The 20399-nt window shown below is 34.9% G+C and overlaps 1 protein-coding gene across 4 annotated transcripts in view; it reads right to left on the bottom strand.

Moving 5' to 3' along the window:
- The window catches only part of USP34 (ubiquitin specific peptidase 34), a 239199-nt gene that overhangs the window by 114637 nt on the left and 104163 nt on the right, over positions 1–20399 (bottom strand). For all 4 annotated transcript variants that reach the window (XM_059406010.1, XM_059406012.1, XM_059406011.1 and 1 more), the window contains 5 exons: positions 19104–19318; positions 14989–15104; positions 14769–14896; positions 6820–6909; positions 4220–4315 (listed from right to left, as the gene is read on the bottom strand). In XM_059406010.1, the coding sequence (XP_059261993.1) occupies positions 4220–4315; positions 6820–6909; positions 14769–14896; positions 14989–15104; positions 19104–19318 (645 nt within the window). The remainder of the gene's footprint in view (positions 1–4219; positions 4316–6819; positions 6910–14768; positions 14897–14988; positions 15105–19103; positions 19319–20399) is intronic.

The following is a 20399-nucleotide window of genomic DNA, read 5'->3' as shown; positions in this document are numbered from 1 at the left end:
TGGCATTTTTAAATGTTACTTCAGATCTAATTAATGATAATCCATGTGCACAAAATCAATGGTAAGAATTGGAGACTTATTAAGTAGGTGATTTCACAAAGTTCTCAGGGAATTCAATTTGTAAGCAGGTCCAAAGGAACAGCATTTTAAGAATCAAGTGTTGGTCTCTCAGGGAGGAAGGGTAGGAGATGCATCTGAAAGAGCTATATAGGGTCCAGACTGTGGCCAGCCTGAAATGTCAAACAGAGGAATTTGGCATTATTCTGGATGAAAAAGGAGATCACTAAAGGGTGTTGAGGGGAGAGGGGACTCATGATCAGGTCTGCATTTTAGGATTCCTTTAACAACTGCATACTGAACTTGTCTGTGACAGTACAACAATCTAATTCCCACAAGCACCTGAACACCCAATCAATGTAACTTAATCAATCATGAGTTCTTAGCTCTATGTTACAAACCAAAGGCTAGTTGTGGATGAACTGCCCAAATTACACTGCCAACAAAAGGCAGCAGCCAATCTGAGCCCTGATCTATATCCCAGGTTGCAGAGAGTCAAAGAGTCTCAATTCAATTTCCTATATCTTCAAGTAAGTATGAAATCTGAGAAGCTTCCTAAAATTAGCTGGTTTCAAAAATTATACTAGATTTGCTGTTCAAGTTTAAAGTTAAGGTTTTATAAAAATTAAATATGCTGGATATACCTTTTCTGCTCCTTACTGTCTCATATTAATATTGGCAAAGAAAAGATGAACTTTCACTTCATTATTGTCACAGGACCTATTGTGAAGGTCAAAGTATGTGTGGCAAGATGGCTGGGGGCACAGAGGAATGAGTAGAGTAAGCAACTCACAGACTAAAATGCCATCCAGGTAAAATTCAAGACCACCTCTTAACAGCTTCTTACCCTTTTACTAAAAAGGACCAATTCTGTAGAAGAAGCCTTGGCGTACACGTTCAAATTCAATCATCCATCAGTTCTTATCAGGTACTTATTTTGTGATTTTAAGTAAGCTACTATACTTCTCTGAGCCTGGAGGACTTGGTCACAGACATAAGGGGAGAATAAAATCTTGTCCTGTACAAAGCACTTTTATTTTCTGCATACTTCCCTCCTGCATTTGAAACTCAGACTAACAGACCCATAAACCCGGAAGGCATGGACTCAGTCCCTTTGTCCTCTCTTCTTTGGTTTCCACAGCAGAGCCACTGGCTCCACACTTCAAAGGACTCCTCTGCTCTGTCAGGGTATCAGTAACTGCTGAAATCACTAGCCAGGAAATTTCTTGAAATGCAAAACAAAGATAACATCAATAATGGCAAATTCTCATGGATTTGTCCATGGCTTCTGACATTACAGGAAATGTAAGACAAAAATAATCTCCCTACAGGCATGAAATTTCAGTGGCAAATTATGTCTTTTTAAAAAAAAAAATTCTGGGGCGCCTGGGTGGCTCAGTGGGTTAAGCCACTGCCTTCGGCTCAGGTCATGATCTCAGGGTCCTGGGATCGAGTCCCGCATCGGGCTCTCTGCTCAGCAGGGAGCCTGCTTCCCTCTCTCTCTCTCTCTCTGCCTGCTTCTCTATCTACTTGTGATTTCTCTCTGTCAAATAAATAAATAAAATCTTTTAAAAAAATAAAATAAAAATAAAAATAAAACATTCTGTTTGTAGACTCTATGTTGACACAGTGGGATTTTCTCTAGATGCCACTGGAATCAAGAAATATGTAACATGTCTATTTGGGAAATAAAGTGTTATCTCACACCTCAAGAATCTTTTTGTCCTAGGTGAAAATCTGAGAACTTTGTCCACTAAAATCCCCATGGAACAAATGCAAAATAATGGGCCACAAACTCAAGACCTCAGTATACTTTACCAAAGGATAGCAAATGCACAACTCTGTTTTATAGCCTGAAGGAACAAGGCAGTTAAGAGGACAGACACCTCTCTGTTGTAAGGTTTCATTCTCTGTAAGATGCCAGGCAACAAGGTAAGACTGGAGGACTGAAAGGATACTATGTACCCTAAGAGAATTTCAAACTCACCTCCAAAGAGCACCACTCCACTATTTATTTTTTGCCAGAGAAACAACCCTTGTATGAGGCTCCACCTCTAATTCCACTAACAATGTCAGCAAATTCCCTGTAACTAATGCTGTGAACAATCAAGACTCAGACCTGTTTATTTTTTTTGGCATTTAATGTCATACTTTCTCAGAAGATTCTTTCTGCAGATGATTCATCTCAGTCTTGTCTTTCATGCCCCCTTCTTAAGTCTCCCATCCTTGCTCATTAACCCCCAGGCTTGGAGTGGTGGTGAGAGCTCTTTGTAACTTAGGGTTTACTTCTAGGGACAAGTAGCTTGAATTTCATCTCCTAAAAATGCTCAAGATGTAGGTCCTGTGGTTGTATTTCTGCTTCTTGCCAATCTTGTGGTTTTTACTGATATATAGAGATGCTCAGGTTCAGGAAACCATGATTATCTTCAACCTCTGCTTCAAGAAGAATTAAAAGGAAGATACACACCACTACAAAGAACACTTACAATTTTAATAGGATTTAAAGAAATGCATCTTATGTAGAGATACCTACGTAAACAAAGCTACAGAATAAATTTAAGGTAATAATTCAGAAATAATTTAATAGGCTTATAAGATAGGAGGTTCTAAAAAATTTTTTAGTAAAACAGGAAAGGCTGCTTGAGCTTTGATCTTAGAGGGCCCAAAATACTACACTGAAGAAATGGAATTTACTTTTTACACAGTGAAGAATCTAAATGGGGGTAAAGGGCAACTTTGTTGTCTGTTTTGTACCATAGTTTGTTATTAGCCAGGTAACTTGGTGATTGTTTGTAGACAATCTATGTGCCAGGTGCAACTTACTAAATTATTTCATTTAATTCTTTAGAAAACTCATGATGTAAATAATTAGAGTTTATTAGGGAGGTAACTAATCAAAATAAGGTCAAAACAATACATTCATAATCTAAATCCAGGTCCACATGATTCTCAAGCCCAAGTGCTTTCCTCCAATTCTATATTACAACTCCTAATACAGTAAGGATAAGAAATTAATGAGCATGGTAGAGAATGAGTCAAGAAGAGTGATAGAGGTTGGATAATAGAACTGCAACAGCTTCTGTGGGAATGTCAACTTGTGAAAAAACACGGAACATGTTTTAGCATTAAGATAACTAGAGACTGATAACAGTATAATGTAGAACTCAAGAGTATTAGAGAAAGTAGACCGCTCCACTATTTATAAAATGTGTGACCTTGGGCAAGTTATTTATCGTCTCATAGTTTAAACATTCTCATTTTTAAAATGAAACTGCCTAACTCAAATGAGTTGTACATCTTGAGGTTAATACTTAAGTTAAATGGCATCTGGCATATGATAAGCATCAGTAAACACTGGTATTTTTATCATCATTCATGTTTGGAAATGACAGGGAAAAAAAAAGCCCAAAAGCCTCAAAATTTTAGGTGACTGAGAGGATGATGGGATTCTGAAGGACAGAGTAAAATCTGGAGATAAAACTGATTTGTGGAGAAAAATAATTCATTTTTGGAAGAAAGCATACCTTAAAGGTCTGTAACTTTTCTGAACACTTAGTGTGCTCAGTATTCATCTATGTATAAGTCGTCTACAAGATTATTTTCTCAATAAATACTAAGGCTAGCTGATACACAGTAAGCTGGTTTTTCCCAACCTGGCCCATCAGTCCCACCAACTGACTAAAAAATAGAAACCTGAATTTTACATATTTCCCTCTAGACAGCAATTTTCCCTATAAGAAGTGCTGAACACAGCTATACCACTGATCTATTTCTAACAATTCTTATCTAAAGTCACTAAATGATGAAATATTTCAAAATTTCAGAATCAATGCCTTAATAGAGTAAAACAGGATATTGATGATTTCTAAAAAAAAAAAAAAAAAAAAAAATCTTGATTCCTGAAAACAGTGACTTTGAACAGAACTCAACAGTGAAAGTTAACCAACTGCCAAAAGTTACATAACCTACAGTTCCTTAAGATTAAAAATTATAAAAATAACTTTATAAAATTCTCCAATTTAAAAGAGCATTTCTTTCTCTTAAAATTTTTACAACTAAAGTTGTCATCACATTTATTTGCTATATAAAAGAAAGGGAGTAGAAATACTGGGAGGAAAGACAATCAACACTTAAACATAATTAACCTAGTTAAGGTACTTACAGTGCATGTTTCTGTCTTCCTTCTCTTACAGCTTGAATATAATATACCAAATTATCAAAGAAAAGCTTCATCATGTTCAGTTCTTTTTCTGCCCACCTGGTCCAAATGAAAGAAAAAATACTTTTAAAGGCATAGAGTAAGAAAATAAATCTACTCTAGGACAAGAAAAAAATGCAGATCTAAAAATTGTTCAAATGCAAACCTTCTAATTTCCAAAAATTTACAACTTCTATTTCTATTTGAATTGTGAAAGATATAAAGCAATATGTCTTAATTTCTTTTAATTTAAAGTATCACTATTTATTTATTTTTATTTTTTATAAACATGTAACATATTTTTATCCCCAGGGGTACAGGTCTGTGAATCGCCAGGTTTACACATAAAGTATCACTACTTACTCTCAAAACACTCTATCTCTGTGAAGAGGATAAAATGTCTGGCAAGAGCTAGTTATAAATGACTAATATGAGTTAATATTAAAAATAGTATGATACAGTCCATGTAAGGAAGGACTGTGTGCCTTGGTCATTATTTAGTTCAATTAAGCAGAGTGCCTGGCATATAATACACATACTAAATTATTTTTTCTTTCTTATTGTGGAGTATTTGTAAAAAATAAATAAACTGTCAAACAAATAAATAAGGTAGCAGGCTCCAAAATAACATACAATCAGGGATCTCAGGGATTGTAACATTCATGACTAAAATCATATATTCCACATAATAGGTACTACCAATACATCTATTAAATGTAGAAGAGTACTGAAATTCCAAAACTTCTGATGATGTATACATCATGCTATAGCACTCGCTCTTTTCAAAGTACGTTACTCTCACTTTGACAATCATTAATGAAGGTGCCAGTAATGCACAAAACATCCAGTAAAGATTTATGTTTGAAACCAGTCCCAATATAAATGCAGCATGGCTTTGGGCAAGTAACCTGACCTTTTAAAGTCTGTGTGCTGGTTACCTGGATATCTACTAAGAGGATAAGAAGTAGCAATTTCTTTTTTTTTTTTTTTTAAGATTTTATTTATTTATCAGAGAGAGGGTGGGAGAGAGCAAGCACAGACAGACAGAATGGCAGGCAGAGGCAGAGGGAGAAGCAGGCTCCCTGCCAAGCAAGGAGCCCGATGTGGGACTCGATCCCAGCACGCTGGGATCACGACCTGAGCCGAAGGCAGCTGCTCAACCAAATGAGCCACCCAGGCGTCCCAAGGAGTAGCAATTTCTAATTTTAAAATATGGGCCATAAGAATTTAAGAAATAATTAGTACCAAATGTTGAGTGCTACTGCAAATAATAGATCCACAAAGTTTTTGTCATTATTGCTGCCAACTAACCACAGGAGCTCAGCGTTCCTTTAATTGATCTACTTGAGATTTAGGATAGCAGTCTCAGATAGGAAACCCTGTGAACTGCCATTAACTGAGCTCATTTACATTTAATTTAAGAATCAAGCTAAAAGGGTCTCAACTCAATATACTTAGGTTCAGGTCCTTAATAAGTAACTGACCACAAAGAGGGGGCCACTTGTGTAAGACATTACTCTGTTATTCCTTAATAAGAACCTCCTCAAATGGCTACAGTATGTCTCCAATTTGCCCAAATTAGCTACAAGTACATCTCTTAATACCTTAGAATTCTGTGATTCAACCATTTAAAAACTATTTGAAAAGTAAACGAAACTGGACTCACATTCTACTTATACTTGAAGGACGCTAAATACTTTTCCCTATCCCTGTTTAGTATCTCAATGACTTTCCCTCATACATACAAATAAAATTGTTGCTAGACTCATCGTAATAACAAGAGACTAAGATAATTTGTTTTTTAAATAGAGGTTCAGGTTAAATAGGCCCCCTTTAAGGGAACAAAAAAACAGCAAGAGCTATAACTGAGAGCTAACTTTACCCATTTAGAATTATTGTGAAGTCTTATAAGAATTTTTCTAAATGATACTCATTTTGAAAGTAAACAAGTGCTCTTAACAGCTAATCTTAGATGTGAGAAGATATTAGGTAAAAAGCCATCTTATTTGACTTCAAAAATGAATCCTTCAATAGGTCTAATTTTTCCTAAAATCTGAATGTCTCTAAAATCCCTCCAAGAGTCTATTTGATTAAAGCAAATAACACATTCTTACAAATTAATCTTAAATTCTCTGTAAATGTAAAGTAGTAATAGGTGAGTGTCAAGATTATCCCTAACATGACATAATGTCTACAACCAATTTCTAGTAATGGAAAAAATTAAAGACATCCTAGACTGTTTATTTTAGTGTGTTATCTTTTACAGGAATCCTTTATTGCGGTGGATATACTACAAATCTTCACCCTAAAATTAGAGCATTACTTGCTACCGTATTTTTCTTAAGCTACAAAGAATACAAAAGCCAGATTTTTCTACTGATGTTGATAAAATCTTCACGGGCTAAATGGCAAAATGCATGCCAAAAAATCTAAGAAAACATTTAAACCATACAAAATGCAAATATGCCCGGTGCAACATAAAAGCTAGTAAGTCACTCAAAACTGCTCTATGATTATTAAAAAGTCTTTAAAAATGAATATTTCTGTTTATTTTATTTACTTACATTGTAATCCAATGTGTATCATAACTGCTCCCAAATTGCTGAAAAGTACCAAATAGTTTTGGAAGAAGGCGAAGTGAAATTACTACTGATCTGAAACAACAAAAACAGGTATTTATAGAATAAAATAATTTTAGTTACTATTACTAATTCTTGCATTTTACAGAAATTTAAAAATCTTAAGTGCAAAAGGATTTTAATGAACTTCACAGTATAAATATATTTCTTACATAAACACTAAAAATTTTTCCTTAAAGTTTATTTTATACAGTGGGGCAAGAAACCCAAGTTTTAAGATCCCAATCCAAGATTTTTAAAGTAAAATACACTATAAATACGTAAGTATAAAAACAAATAAGAACATGTAAAGATAAATAACTTTCATAGAAAAAAAAAAACTAAGTTGTCAGTGCTTCTGAGTATTTAATCAAGGAAAATAGGGACAAGCAGCTTATTAAGTATGTTATCTAGAATAGAGCTTCTCAAAGTTTAATGTGCACTTTATTCACTTGGGTAAATTTTGTTGAAACGTAAATTCTGACTGCCATGTCTGAGTTCAGAAATTTTTCTAACTAGCTCACAAATGATACTCAAACTGCTGGTTGGTGAGCCACATTCTGAGCAGCAATAATATAGACAGCATTTTTCAAACTATACAAATTAACCCTTTCTCCCCGATTCTCACTTAATATGAGCTGCATCCAAGCTGAAAATCACTTCAGTACAAGCCATGTTAATAACGGGAGCACACCATACACTTCAAGTATGAAGGACCAAAAAAGGAATAAGAAATCACTCTGCAACTTCAAGTAGATCTGAGTATACCTATCTTGGCCGGCATGGGGGTGGGGTGGGGGGCGTGATATGGGGAAGACAGAGACGTACAGATCCCAAAAGTCTTGGTAGGCAAGGAGGTTGACTGCATGAGACTAGAAAGAAGGAAGACAAACTCTAATGAGGTGGTGAATTTTTTTTAAGGAACCTATATTGCTTCATGAAAAAATGTCTAGAAAGAGTAAAATAAGGAATACAAGTCCCCCAAAATGCCTATTTTTGAGAAGAGTACCAGGAAAATCAGAACATACAGCTGCATTGTAAATACCAAGTAGGAAAAATTAAAGAGAAAAGAAAACTTCCTGTTTCTGAATAAAATCCAAAGTTGGAGAAATGTATTATCTCTTTACATTAAGTTGGACTACAAAGCCCTATGAGCTCCCCATTCCTCTTATCAATCTAACTAAAATTTCCTTCCTATTTTCTTCTTTACTTTCCCCACCACACACACATACAAGCACACTCCTGCCTCAGAACTTTGTTACTGCCTCTACTTGAAATGCTCATTAAACATCTCTGTGCAGAACTCCTTCCCATACTTTCTCAGGTCTCCTCAAATGTCAAGAAGGATGACCCTGACCAATTCCATATTAAATAACACTCTTCCACTGCCCCAGAACCTCTTTATTCCTGATTCCTTCCCAATTTTTCTTCATTCATCACCACCTAATGAATAATCCCTTAATGCATCTATCACTAGAAAGTGCTTGATGAGAGCCAAGACATTCATATTAATTAAAAAGCAATGCATGTGGTGCAAAATGAATACATATTAGCTTAAATAATCATCTAATAAAGAACTTAAAGTTAAGATTTTCAAGAAAGGAGGAAGAACAACAGTGTAAAATGCTAATATAGTCACGAAGAATGAGGACAGAAAAAAAAAAATACCACCAGATGACAAAAGAAACAGCATGTTAGTAGAATGCTAGAAGACCAAAACCACATTGGTACAGATTAAGGAGTAACAGTTAAATCATAGAAACGGTAAGTGCCTAATAAATATTCTTTAAATATTTAAAAACATTTAAATTTGGGGGCGCTTTTGTGGTTCAGTCAATTAAAATGTCTGACTCTTGACTTGGCTCAGGTCATGATTTCAAGGTCATGAGATCTAGGGCTCTGCCCTCAGCAGGAAGTCTGCTTGAGATTCTGCCCTCTGCCCCCTCCCTTTCCCCAAAATAAGTAAATCTTTTTAAAAACTTTAAATTTTTAAGTATATTTTTAAATATTAAAATTGTTAGTATTTTTCAAAAGTTACACATTGCTGATGCTTAGGAAAATGGACCTTGAGAATCAGGGGAAATCAACTGTAGATTCTTTATCTAAAATCTCCTGTCAACAGGCACCTGGGTGGCTCAGCTGATTAAGCAACCAACTCTTAATTTTAGCTCAGGACATGGTATCAGGGTTATGAGATCAAGCCCTGCATAGGACCCCACTTTGGGCATGAAGCCTGCTAAAGATTCTCTCTCGCCCTCTTCATCTGCCTCCCTGTAAAAAATCAAATCAAATCAAATCTCTTGACAAAATTTCAGAAACATTAGTGGAGTTTTTCCTAAAAACTTAGACATAAAAAAACAATGTATAAATATATATTAATTTGATCTAATGCTTTACAAACAAAAAATCAATACAGTATATCACTAAGAAAAAATATAGAAAAGTTACATCTACAATCATGAAAGCAAATTTCAAAATTATTTTAACAGTGGTTTTAAAATACAAAGAAACAGGGACACCTGGGGTGGCTCAGTAGGTTAAGCATCTGCCTTCAGCTGAGGTCATGATGCCGGGGTCCTGGGATCTAACCTGTGTCGAGCTCCCTGCTCAGCAGGGAGTCTGCTTGTAACTTTCCCTCTGCCCTCACCCACACCCACAGCCACCTATTCTCTCAAAAAAATAAAATCTTTAAAAAATAAAAAATAAAATACAAAGAAACAAAGACTAGAAAGAGATATAGCTGATGTTAAGAAGATACTATGACAAGTGTTATAGTGTGCAATAGTTGTTATTTTCTGAAAATCTTATCTCTTACAGTCAATGGTGTTAAATGTCTAGATTGTTTAAACTTACTTTCTAAATTTTCCACAATAAACTGTTTTTATTTTATAAAATGTAATGCTGCTTGACAATACATAATAGGAAACCAGGTGATAAGTGGATACTGGTTGAAATGAATGGATAATGGTGTGGTTCATGTACTAGAATAACCAAGAATACAAATGTAGAAATGAGACTCATCTTTCCACTACTCCTACTGGAAAAGGAATGTTTTTTGCCACAATTGATAATATAAACGCTGAGTTATCAGGGAATGATTATATTTTACAGAACTAAAACATTTCTTTAAAAGTTCATTAGGTTATCAGAAAAATTCCATTTTTCTTTAAAAAATTCAAACATACAAAATGTTTATAAGAAATGACCAAATCCACATTCAAATTGATCCCAAAATACTATAACTTTCTACTTAAACTGATCAATTTAAAAGGAAAAATGATATAAAGTAGAGATTATAGACTGCAAATTAGTAACAAATACAAAATGGGTAAGATAATTTGGTGATAATAATTTATACTTCAGTCTTAAAGGAAACGTCACAAGATCTACCAACTTGTTCTTAAAATTATGTCATAGAATTTCTCCTGTAATGACTACAAGAAGTTACACTAACATATCAACTTTTTTGCCCAAAGTTTTGATCACTGATATGCTTAGAAAACTCAGTATTAAAAGGGGGGGGTGTCATTATACTCAAACCTACATTTCACAATTTCTTCTAAGGGTAAAAGTTTCAAATAACAAAACACAATCTTAGGCAACAATGTGTTTAAGATAAAAATTCAATGATCCAGAGTAACAAAAGACTAATTTTAGACTTAATAAAAGTGTTATTACCCTAAACTGCCCTCTTTGCTTCAATCTAGGCAACAGTGTGGTATTCCTGTACTTCCAATGAAATGTTATGCTGCCCTCGCAAGATGAACACATTTGCTGGTCTATTCAGAAAATCATGTCTGGGGGTGCCTGGGTGGCTCAGTGGGTTAAAGCCTCTGCTTTTGGCTCAGGTCATGATCCCAGTGTCCTGGGATCGAGCCCCACATCGGGCTCTGCTCAGCCGGGAGCCTGCTTCCTCATCTTTCTCTCTGCCTACTTGTGATTCCTGTCAAATGAATAAATAAAATCTTAAAAAAAAAAAGAAAGAAAGAAAAGAAAATCATGTCTGAATGATTTTCCCTAATCCTGGACTTCGTATCTGAAGACTGGTGTGTTCTACAAAATGCTAGTTACTCATCATAAATTTTAGTATTCCAAAAGTTGACATGAAATGCTATACATAATATAGTCTTTAAAAGAAGAAAACAAAAGTAGCATATAGTACCACGCATTTCTTAACAATTTAAACCTTTACTTATATAAAACAGGATCCCTGACACATGATCATTTTACTCAAGAAATCTTTTGTACACAAAGGGAAAAACTTTGAGCCTGTGTTTAAGTACCTACAGAGGATCAAGAATGGAAAAAAATAGCACACAAGATAAATTTCCAGTCTCAATTCAATTCTTGGAAGGGGAAAGAAACTTAGAAAATACCTAAGCACAGGATATGGACCTGCCTTCTAGTAAACAAAATACCAAAGGGGCTGATTAAAACCCAACCCCTACATCCACCCTACCAAGTGAACAGCAATCTTACCTCATATCAAGCTGAAAAGTAGTGGACTCTCCATTGTGGGAGCTACTGTCTGCCTCATGCTTTCATTTTGTGAAAACATTCTGCAAACCAGTCTAGTATGTGTTTCTGTAACTTAACTTCCTACACTCAAAATGTCGTTATGTGCCCTATTAAACAATTTGCCTGAGACTAAACACACACTAAACACATGATGCGTATCACAGAGATTACGAAAGGCATTTTTAGAAAGTGTTTGCATGTGACCACAGAAAAGGAAAAACAAAAAATGCTGAGAGAACTATAAACCATGGCAAATAAAAGTACTACAAAGAAAACTTACAAGTTAGCAGAGAGAAAATAAAAAGCTAAAACCTCCCTAAGTACATAAAAAACTGACATCATCAGGAGTAGACTTCTGTGTTCTTCTGTCAAATGCCAGGAAAATACTAAATGAGTTAAGGCTGCAGGTGGCCCATTAGTTTCAACATAAGGAAGTGCTTTTCTATTAATATTAGCATCCTTGTGCAACATTCCTTTCTGACGGTAAACTCAGGGGGCTAGATTTGAGAAAAGATTGTGTTTTGGATAGGATTTCTAAAACTCTGAAGTCACTACTGACATTTTTGGCCAAATAATCTTTTGTTATGGAGGGGCAATCCTCTGCAGTGATGGATATTTAGAAGCATCCCTGGCCTGTAATCATATCTCCAATCTTATTCATTAGAGTGACAACCAAAAATATGTAGGCTGACATTGCCTCAGGGGTGGCGGGGGGAGATGATTCACTGGTTTATCAGGAAACCCAGACTAATAATGTACAAAACTTTTTTTTCAACGTGTCTAACTTTGGTAAGTTCAGCTGGTATACACCAGATGTGTTGAATATTTCCTATATTGAAAAATGCCACTGTGCTCTACATGTTATCATACATGACTGTCATTCACTACAAAACTACCATGATATAGCAACCATATGCAGAGTCAAGTCTGAATGTAAAATTAGCTTCAAAACAATAATGTTTACTACATACTCCATAAAACTTTAACTATAGTAGGATACAGAAACTGGTTTGAACAAACTAAAAATGTTTCATCTTCAAGTAATTTGGAAGTGAACAAATTAAAGCTTAAAAAAACCCAAATTGACAATTTTCCATTTTACACACAGACTTTTCCTTTTGTCCCTTTAAAGTTTCCCTACTTTTCTCTTAAGAAGATTTTATTTATTTATTTGAGAGAAAATGAGAGGGGGGACGGTCAGAGAGAGAAGCAGACTCTGCTGAGCAGGGAGCCTGATGGGGGATTTAATCCTGGGACTCCAGGATCATGATCCAAGCCGAAGGCAGTCACTTAACCAAATGAGCCACCCAGGCACCCCTAGTTACCCTACTTTTAAGAGAAAGATATGTTCATTACAGAAAAACTAGGAATAGAAAAGCATAAAGAAGAAAAAATAATTCAATCCTTTTAGAAATAACCATTTTACTACAGCTCACATATTGCTTGCAATCTTTTTAACAGGCCTGCAAGTACATGCCCATATCATTGTATAATCTTTTTAAAAAGGAGCTCTTTAAAGGTTGCATGGTATTTTATCTTTCACATAGTTTTACAGGAGTATACATAGAAAAACATGTATAAATCTAACAACTGAAAATATTAGGAGGTGAATATACCTGTACAACCAGCACTCACTCAAGAAATAAATTATTACCAACATACTTCTGTCCTTCATTGTGTCCCTTTTTCCAGTCACTAATAACCCAACAGTAAAAATTATTCTGACTACTAAATACATTTTCCTCTTTGTAAACTTCACGTAAATGGAATAATAGTGATATATTCTCTTATATCTGGCTTCTTTCACTCAACATTATGTTTGTGAGATTCATCCACACTATTCCATAATTCATTCAATGTTACTGCTGTAACTTCATTCAATGAACAATCCACCATTTTCCTTTCTACTCTTCTGCGGCACTTACACAGCTATATGGAAACTCCAGTTATTTTCTATAGTGCTGCTACAAACATTCTTGAATGTGCCTTTTGGCAATCATCTGGATGTATTTCTGTAACGCACCTACTTAGCAGTGGAATTACTGGGCCACAGGGTATACATACAGACGCACATATGGGAAATATAAATTGATACAATCACTTTTAAAAACTTCAGTGTTTCAAAGTGCCTGGGAGGCTCAGTTGGTTAAGCATACTGCCTTCAGCTCAGGTCATGATCCCAGAGTCCTGGGATCAAGTCCCCCTCAGGCTCACAGCTCTGTGGGGAGTCTGCTTCTCCCTCTGACCTTCTCCTGTCTCACGTTCTCTCTCTCTCCTCAAATAAATAAATAAAATCTTAAAAAAAAAAAAAAAGGCTTCAGTGTTCCACAAAGACTTCTAAAAGACAACACTTTAAAATTAACTGCTATAATACCTACATAAATGATGAAATATCATCTAGCCATTAAAAGCATTCCTTTTAAAGAATATATGCCAAATGTTGCAACTGATCCACTAACAGAGGTCTATTAATGGTTTCTTATGCCTGAATGAAGAAGCAATTTTTCTACTGTGATTGTTCAAATTACATAGCCCATAAAAGACCCAAAGTAGAAAATATCAGACATACTTTTTCTAATTTAACTGAGTAAAAAAATAGGTTAAAGCACTTAAATATTCAGTAAAATTAAACATTTATATCAGTCTTAGGCAGAGGTAAACTGAAAACATATGAACACAAAAGAATACAACAGATTCAATTAGTAACTGAATTCACTATATCAGAGAATGGCATTTCCAAAGCCAAGGGAAGAGGCCTGAAAATCAACAAATTTATGGTAATCATCTCATACACAGTAAGAAGTATATAAATACACGGTGGAAATCAAACTAGAAACCGCCACTAACCTCTTTATGCACTATGGAAGTCAAGACCCCAAAGATCAAATTCACTTAGAAGAACAATACCATTATCAAAATATTTATACTATATTGAAAACACAAATACAAAATACAAAAACAAATACAAAATATTTATACTATACTCAGCTTAAGTTTAACTTAGTTTATCTTATTTAGGTTCTTTTATATATGATACAGTTTAAGAACATTTAACTAATTTGAAGACACAGCAGTTACCAGTATGTTCCCAGAAAAAATGAAGAGTATTATTACTTTGTTTCTATTGGGTATTTAATCAAGAGTGTCTGTGTCCGTGTGCTGAAAAAGCAAGACTGACTGATTTAAAAAAAAAAAAAAAAATTTCTTGTGAGGTAAAAATCTTCAAACCTAATACGAAAGCCACACTTATTTAAAAAAAAAAAAAAAAGGCCAGTGATGGTACATTACATGCTATGAATCCACCAACACCTACTCAGTAAAGAATATACAAAACTAACCCTGACTACTACATAAAAAAATTTAAAATTCTTATTTACCTGTTATTTCCTAAATTTTCAAGGCAACCTTCAATGAATCTCATTCGAATCTGTCTATCCGTAAACCAACATACTAAGGAACAGAGAAGTTTCTCTGCTTCATTTATTAATCCTTCAGAAAGATTAACCTACAAAAAAATGTATACATATAAAGTTACTGTTTATCCTGATTGCATTTTGCTGAAATTTTGTCATCTTTTTGCTCTATTATGTAACTTACTGCATCATCATCTTGGACTATATCCCACAACAAAGTGTTCCCTTTCTTGCAAACGTTATCCAAATTAATGTCTGTCACAGCATTACTGTTGAACTGATGTTTATGAACTGCAGGTCCTGAAAGGGCAAAATATAACACATTCTAGAGGAATACAATAGGCAGAAATTGTGAATACAGCATTCATAACATCAACAAATCCTAAGTATAAAAACAATACGAGGTTAACACAACAGTTGCTTTGTCAATGGCATAGTGTTATTTCAGTCTGATTAAACTAAAGTTAAGGAAAGAGCTTTCCTCTCATGGTCTCTTCACTATTTCTAAAAGTATAATTATTTTTTAGATGTCAAGAGACAGCATATAAATGCTTGAAACCCAAATGAAGCATAAAGATAATTTTCCTGAAATAACTCTATAGCCAAGGAACGTTCTTCTAAATTATATAGTATTTTATATCTCTATATTAAAAAAAATTTACTGGAGATTATTTACCCATAACAATCAAAGATTCTAATATAATAATTCAGACTCCAAGCACCAGGTTAAATAAATTCTCATTAGCTTTCCTAAGCAAAAATGCTAGTCTTTTTAAACAACCATTAAATTTCCCTACTGAATGGTACATATACATTGATTTCACTAAAATAAGAATTGTGCAACCATCACCATAAGGTTTAAAACATTTCACCACCCTAAAACATTCTCTCATACCTAATTACAATTAATTCCTATCCCACTCCTCAGCCCTAATCCATTTCCAACCCCATAAATTAGCATTTTCTAGAAATTTTATGTAAACGAAATCATACAATATATGTACAGTCTTATGTCTGAGTTTGTTAACTTAAGCAAAATATCTGAGGTACATCCATGTGCAAGCACGTATCACTAGTGTGTTTTAATTACAAAATAATATTCTACTATGTGAATATGCTTCATTTCAATATATTCAACAGTTAACCCAGACGTGGGAGTTTCTAGTCTCTGGCTAATATGAATAATGCTGCCATAAATGTCTGCATAACAAGTCTCTGTATGGATACATGCTTTCCTCTCTCTTTGGTAATCTGAAGCTGGTGATTCACAGGGTAAATGTGTGTTTAACATTTCAAGAAATTACCAGACAGGTTTCCAAAATGGTTATGCCATTATATATGCCCACCAATAGTCGATTAGAGTACCAGTTAGTGTTCATCCATATCCCCACATCACATGGGCATGGTCTGCACTTATTTTAGCCATTCTAATAGATGCACAGTAGAATCTCATTAAGGTTTTTAAATTTGCAACTCCCAAGTGACTAATGGTGTTTACCTTCTTTTCAGGTGCTAAATTACTACTGAGTGGCAAAAGTTCTTACATATTCTGAATTCAAGGCCTTTATTAGATAAACAATTTGTAAGTATTTCTCCCAGATTTTGGCTTACCTTACCTTTTGGGGGTTTTGTTTTGGTATTTATTTTTAAATTAATTTTATTAAAATATAAACACATAAGCAAGACATAGAACATTTATAGTACCCCAAAAAGTCTCCTTGTGACCTTTTATAATCATTTCCCATAACCAAATCTTCAGTAATCATTAAGCAGATTTCAACCATTATAAATTACTTTTGAACATTCCAAAACTACATATAAGTGATATACAGTATGTACTACTCCTTTTTAGCTTTATTTGCTTAGAAGGTTTTTTTTTTATATTCACCCACTGTGCTGTATGTATTAGTAGTTCTTTCCTTTTTACTGATGAGTAGTAGTATATTATGTGAATATACTATAATTTGCTAATCTACCAGTTAATCTCAGTTGAGGTTCTTATGAGTACAACAGGTATGAACATTCAATGTACAAATCTTTTTATTTATATATGCTTTCATTTCTTAGGTAAATACTGAGAATAGGAATTGCTGGGTCATATGGAGGGATACAAGTTCAACTTTACAAGAAACTGGTAAAATAGTTCTCCAAATTGGCTATATTATTTCATACTCCTCAACAGCAAGGGAGAGTTCTAGTTGCTCTACATCTTTAGTACCATTTAAGATGATTAGTTTCTAATTTTACACTTTCGAGTAGGTGTGTAGTAGTATTTTACTGTGGCATTAATTTGCATTTCCCAGGTAACTAGAGATGCTAAGCATCATTTTTATGTATTTGCTAACCATTTTCTGGTATCTTCTTTTAACTATACAAAATTCTATTTGTCCATTTTTATTTAAAGATTTTATTTATTTGAAAAAAGGAGAGGGACGCCTGGGTGGCTCAGTTGGTTAAGCAGCTGCCTTCGGCTCAGGTCATGATCCCAGCGTCCTGGGATCGAGTCCCACATCCGGCTCCTTGCTCAGCAGGGAGCCTGCTTCTCCCTCTGCCTCTGCCTACCACTCTGTCTGTCTGTGCTTGCTCTCTCCCTCTCTCTCTCTGATAAATAAATAAAATCTTAAAAAAAAAAAATGTTTAAAAAAAAAAAACGGAAAAAAAAAGAAAAAAGGAGAGTGAGCACACGCAGGAGTGGGGAGAGGAACAGGGAAAGAATCTTAAAGCAGATTCCACAGAGCCCAACATGGGGCTTGATATCATAAGCCTGAGATCATGACCTGAGTGAAACCAAGTCAGACACTCAACTGACTAACCCCCCAGCCACCTCCCGCCCATTTTTAAAGTGAATTATTTTACTCTGTTGAAACAGTTCTTTGCAGTATTAAATACACGGCAATACTACGTAGACTTGGAGAGCATTAATATTATTATGTAATAATTTTGCTCAATTTCTAACTTCATATACTAAAATATACACATAATACTAAATAACAGTAAAAAAACAATAAAAACAGAATGGTGAAAATTTAGTAAATATAATATAAAATTCAAATGACCTCAATCTTAACCTATTCATTTCTAAAAAAAACCACAGTAACAATTTAAAAAAAAAAGGCAAGGTGCCCTTACCTATATTATGCACAAGTAACATTTGAAATTAGTAAATTGCTGCCAAAGTCCACAAGTTGTATCTCCAAATTTGATCATGGTGCTTTGCATAAACCTAACCCATCAGGTTTACTTAGTCTGTAATGTCCTGACACCCCAAAACCCAATTCCTAAGCTAGCTAGTGCTTATAGTACCTTAAAAAAACCTTTAAAAAGTATGAGGTCGGACCTTTATTTTAATTATTTTAATGTATACACCACTTTTTTTTTTTTTTGTAAGTATACTGACACACAACGATCTATGAGTTTCAGGAAGCTAGACCTTTAAATTGCTAATTTTAGGGTGCCTGGGTGGCTCAGTGGGTTAAGCCGCTGCCTTCGGCTCAGGTCATGATCTCAGGATCCTGGGATCGAGTCCCGCATCGGGTTCTCTGCTCAGCAGGGAGCCTGCTTCCTCCTCTCTCTCTCTGCCTGCCTCTCTGCCTACTTGTGATCTCTCTCTGTCAAATAAATAAATAAAAAATCTTAAAAAAAAAAAAAAAATTTGCTAATTTTAAAACTGTATTTCCCTCTTAATTTGTCTCCCTCTCCTCCTCCTCCTCCTATTATTAACTCTTCTAACCTCCATTCTTCCAAGTATGATCATATCCTATTACTTTTTTTAGGTTGATGTGAAGTGCTTAGAACGATCATTTTTTTAAACATCTCCATCAATTCAGATGGAACACCTTGCCCTTTAGCAGTTACCTCTCCTCTTATTTTCCCCCGACCCTCCCTAGCCACATGCAATGACTAATCCACTTTCTATTCTCCACAAATCTGACCATGCTAGACATTTTTACATAAATGGACTCATACAACGCATGACCTTGTGTAATCTCAATTTAGCTCTTAAAATTTCTAAATACACTTAATACAGCCATTTATTTTCTAAATCACAGTTATAATTTTACATATATTATTATATATTCCCTTTCCTAGCTAAATATCTCTTGATGGAAATGCAACCTTTATACTCCTGATGAAGTATTCATAATAATTTCATTCCCTAGGAATAAAAACTAACCATATGAAAGTTCTCTGGCAAAAATATTTAAGTATCATAACACTAAATGTTGAGTTCTTTTAAGAATATAAATTGTTCCTCTGTTTTAAAGCAAGTAATATATTTTACTTACTACAGAATCTTACCTTGACTAAGATGTTCATGGTAAATAGATGCTAAATTGGGAAGATGTTGTTGGAGATGAGATGTTAGCTCTGCATGTGAATTAATCTGAACTAGTTCCTCTTCACACCCAGATTCTTCACCATCAAAATCAGCCATATTTTTTTCTGATTTTGCACTGACCTGGGAGCTACTGCAACTGACATCATCTGCACTTAACATATCATCAACCATATGCCTATAACACAGAGGAGAGGACCAAGGTAAGCACACTTTGGGAATCACAAAAATTCTCAAACTATTCAGGCACAAGTTACATCACAGTCAAGAACAAATCTACATTTGTTTTGTAACTATATGGAATATTGTGAGCTTTATGAAAACTAAAAGTCCACACTTGTAAGAACTGTATATTATACAGTATACCCACATATTGGCTGACCCATCAACACACTTCCCTAAAACAAACTCAAAGAGAAACTTTAGAAAACATCAGTAAACTCACCATTACATAATTACTTCATCAACTCAAATCACAATGTAAAAGCTTAAAATTTATTTATATTTATTCATACAACTATAGGATTGAATGAGATTACTAACAGGAAAATACTTCAATGTAAGGCTGCAATCTGAATGTGGTTATTAACCAGGAGAATTTTATACAATACAAACACCTGTTAAAACAGTAAACTACTATTAACCACCCGGTTCGCTCAGTGGTTAAGCATCTGCCTTCGGCTCAGGACATGATTCCCGGGTCCTGGAATCAAGGCCTGCATTAGGCTCCCTGCTCAACAGAGAGCCTGCTTCTCCCTCTCCCTCTACTGCTCCCCCTGCTTGTGCGTAAGCACTAAGCCTCGCCTTCCCCCACACCCCCCCTGCCCCAGATTTCTTTAAGGGAGCACACATGTGTGCAAGCAGAAGGCTGGGCAGAGCAGGGGGGACAGAGAGAATCTCCAGCAGACTCCCCACTGAGCCCAAAGCCCAACACCAGGCTTGATCCTCACAACTCTGAAATCATAACCCAAGCTCAAGTCAAGAGTTGGATGCCCAACTCACTGAGCCACCCAGGCACCTCAGCACTCACTTATGAAACATACCATACCGGGCACTTTAATTAAGGATGGCAAACAAAAAAGATGAAAAATAACATTGAAGGAGAAAAGGTCAGGATTAATTTAGAGATTCACAAGTGGTACCATACACAGAGAATATGAATAGTGTTAAAATGGAAAAATTAAATCATTCCAGGTCTCGTGAAGTAGGGAACTGCTGTGGATATGAAAACTTAACTGCAATGTGCCAAAATGAATACA

Source organism: Mustela nigripes, chromosome 7 (assembly GCF_022355385.1).
Source record: "Mustela nigripes isolate SB6536 chromosome 7, MUSNIG.SB6536, whole genome shotgun sequence".
Taxonomy (NCBI): domain Eukaryota; kingdom Metazoa; phylum Chordata; class Mammalia; order Carnivora; family Mustelidae; genus Mustela; species Mustela nigripes.
This window is presented reverse-complemented; position numbering and strand designations above follow the sequence as displayed.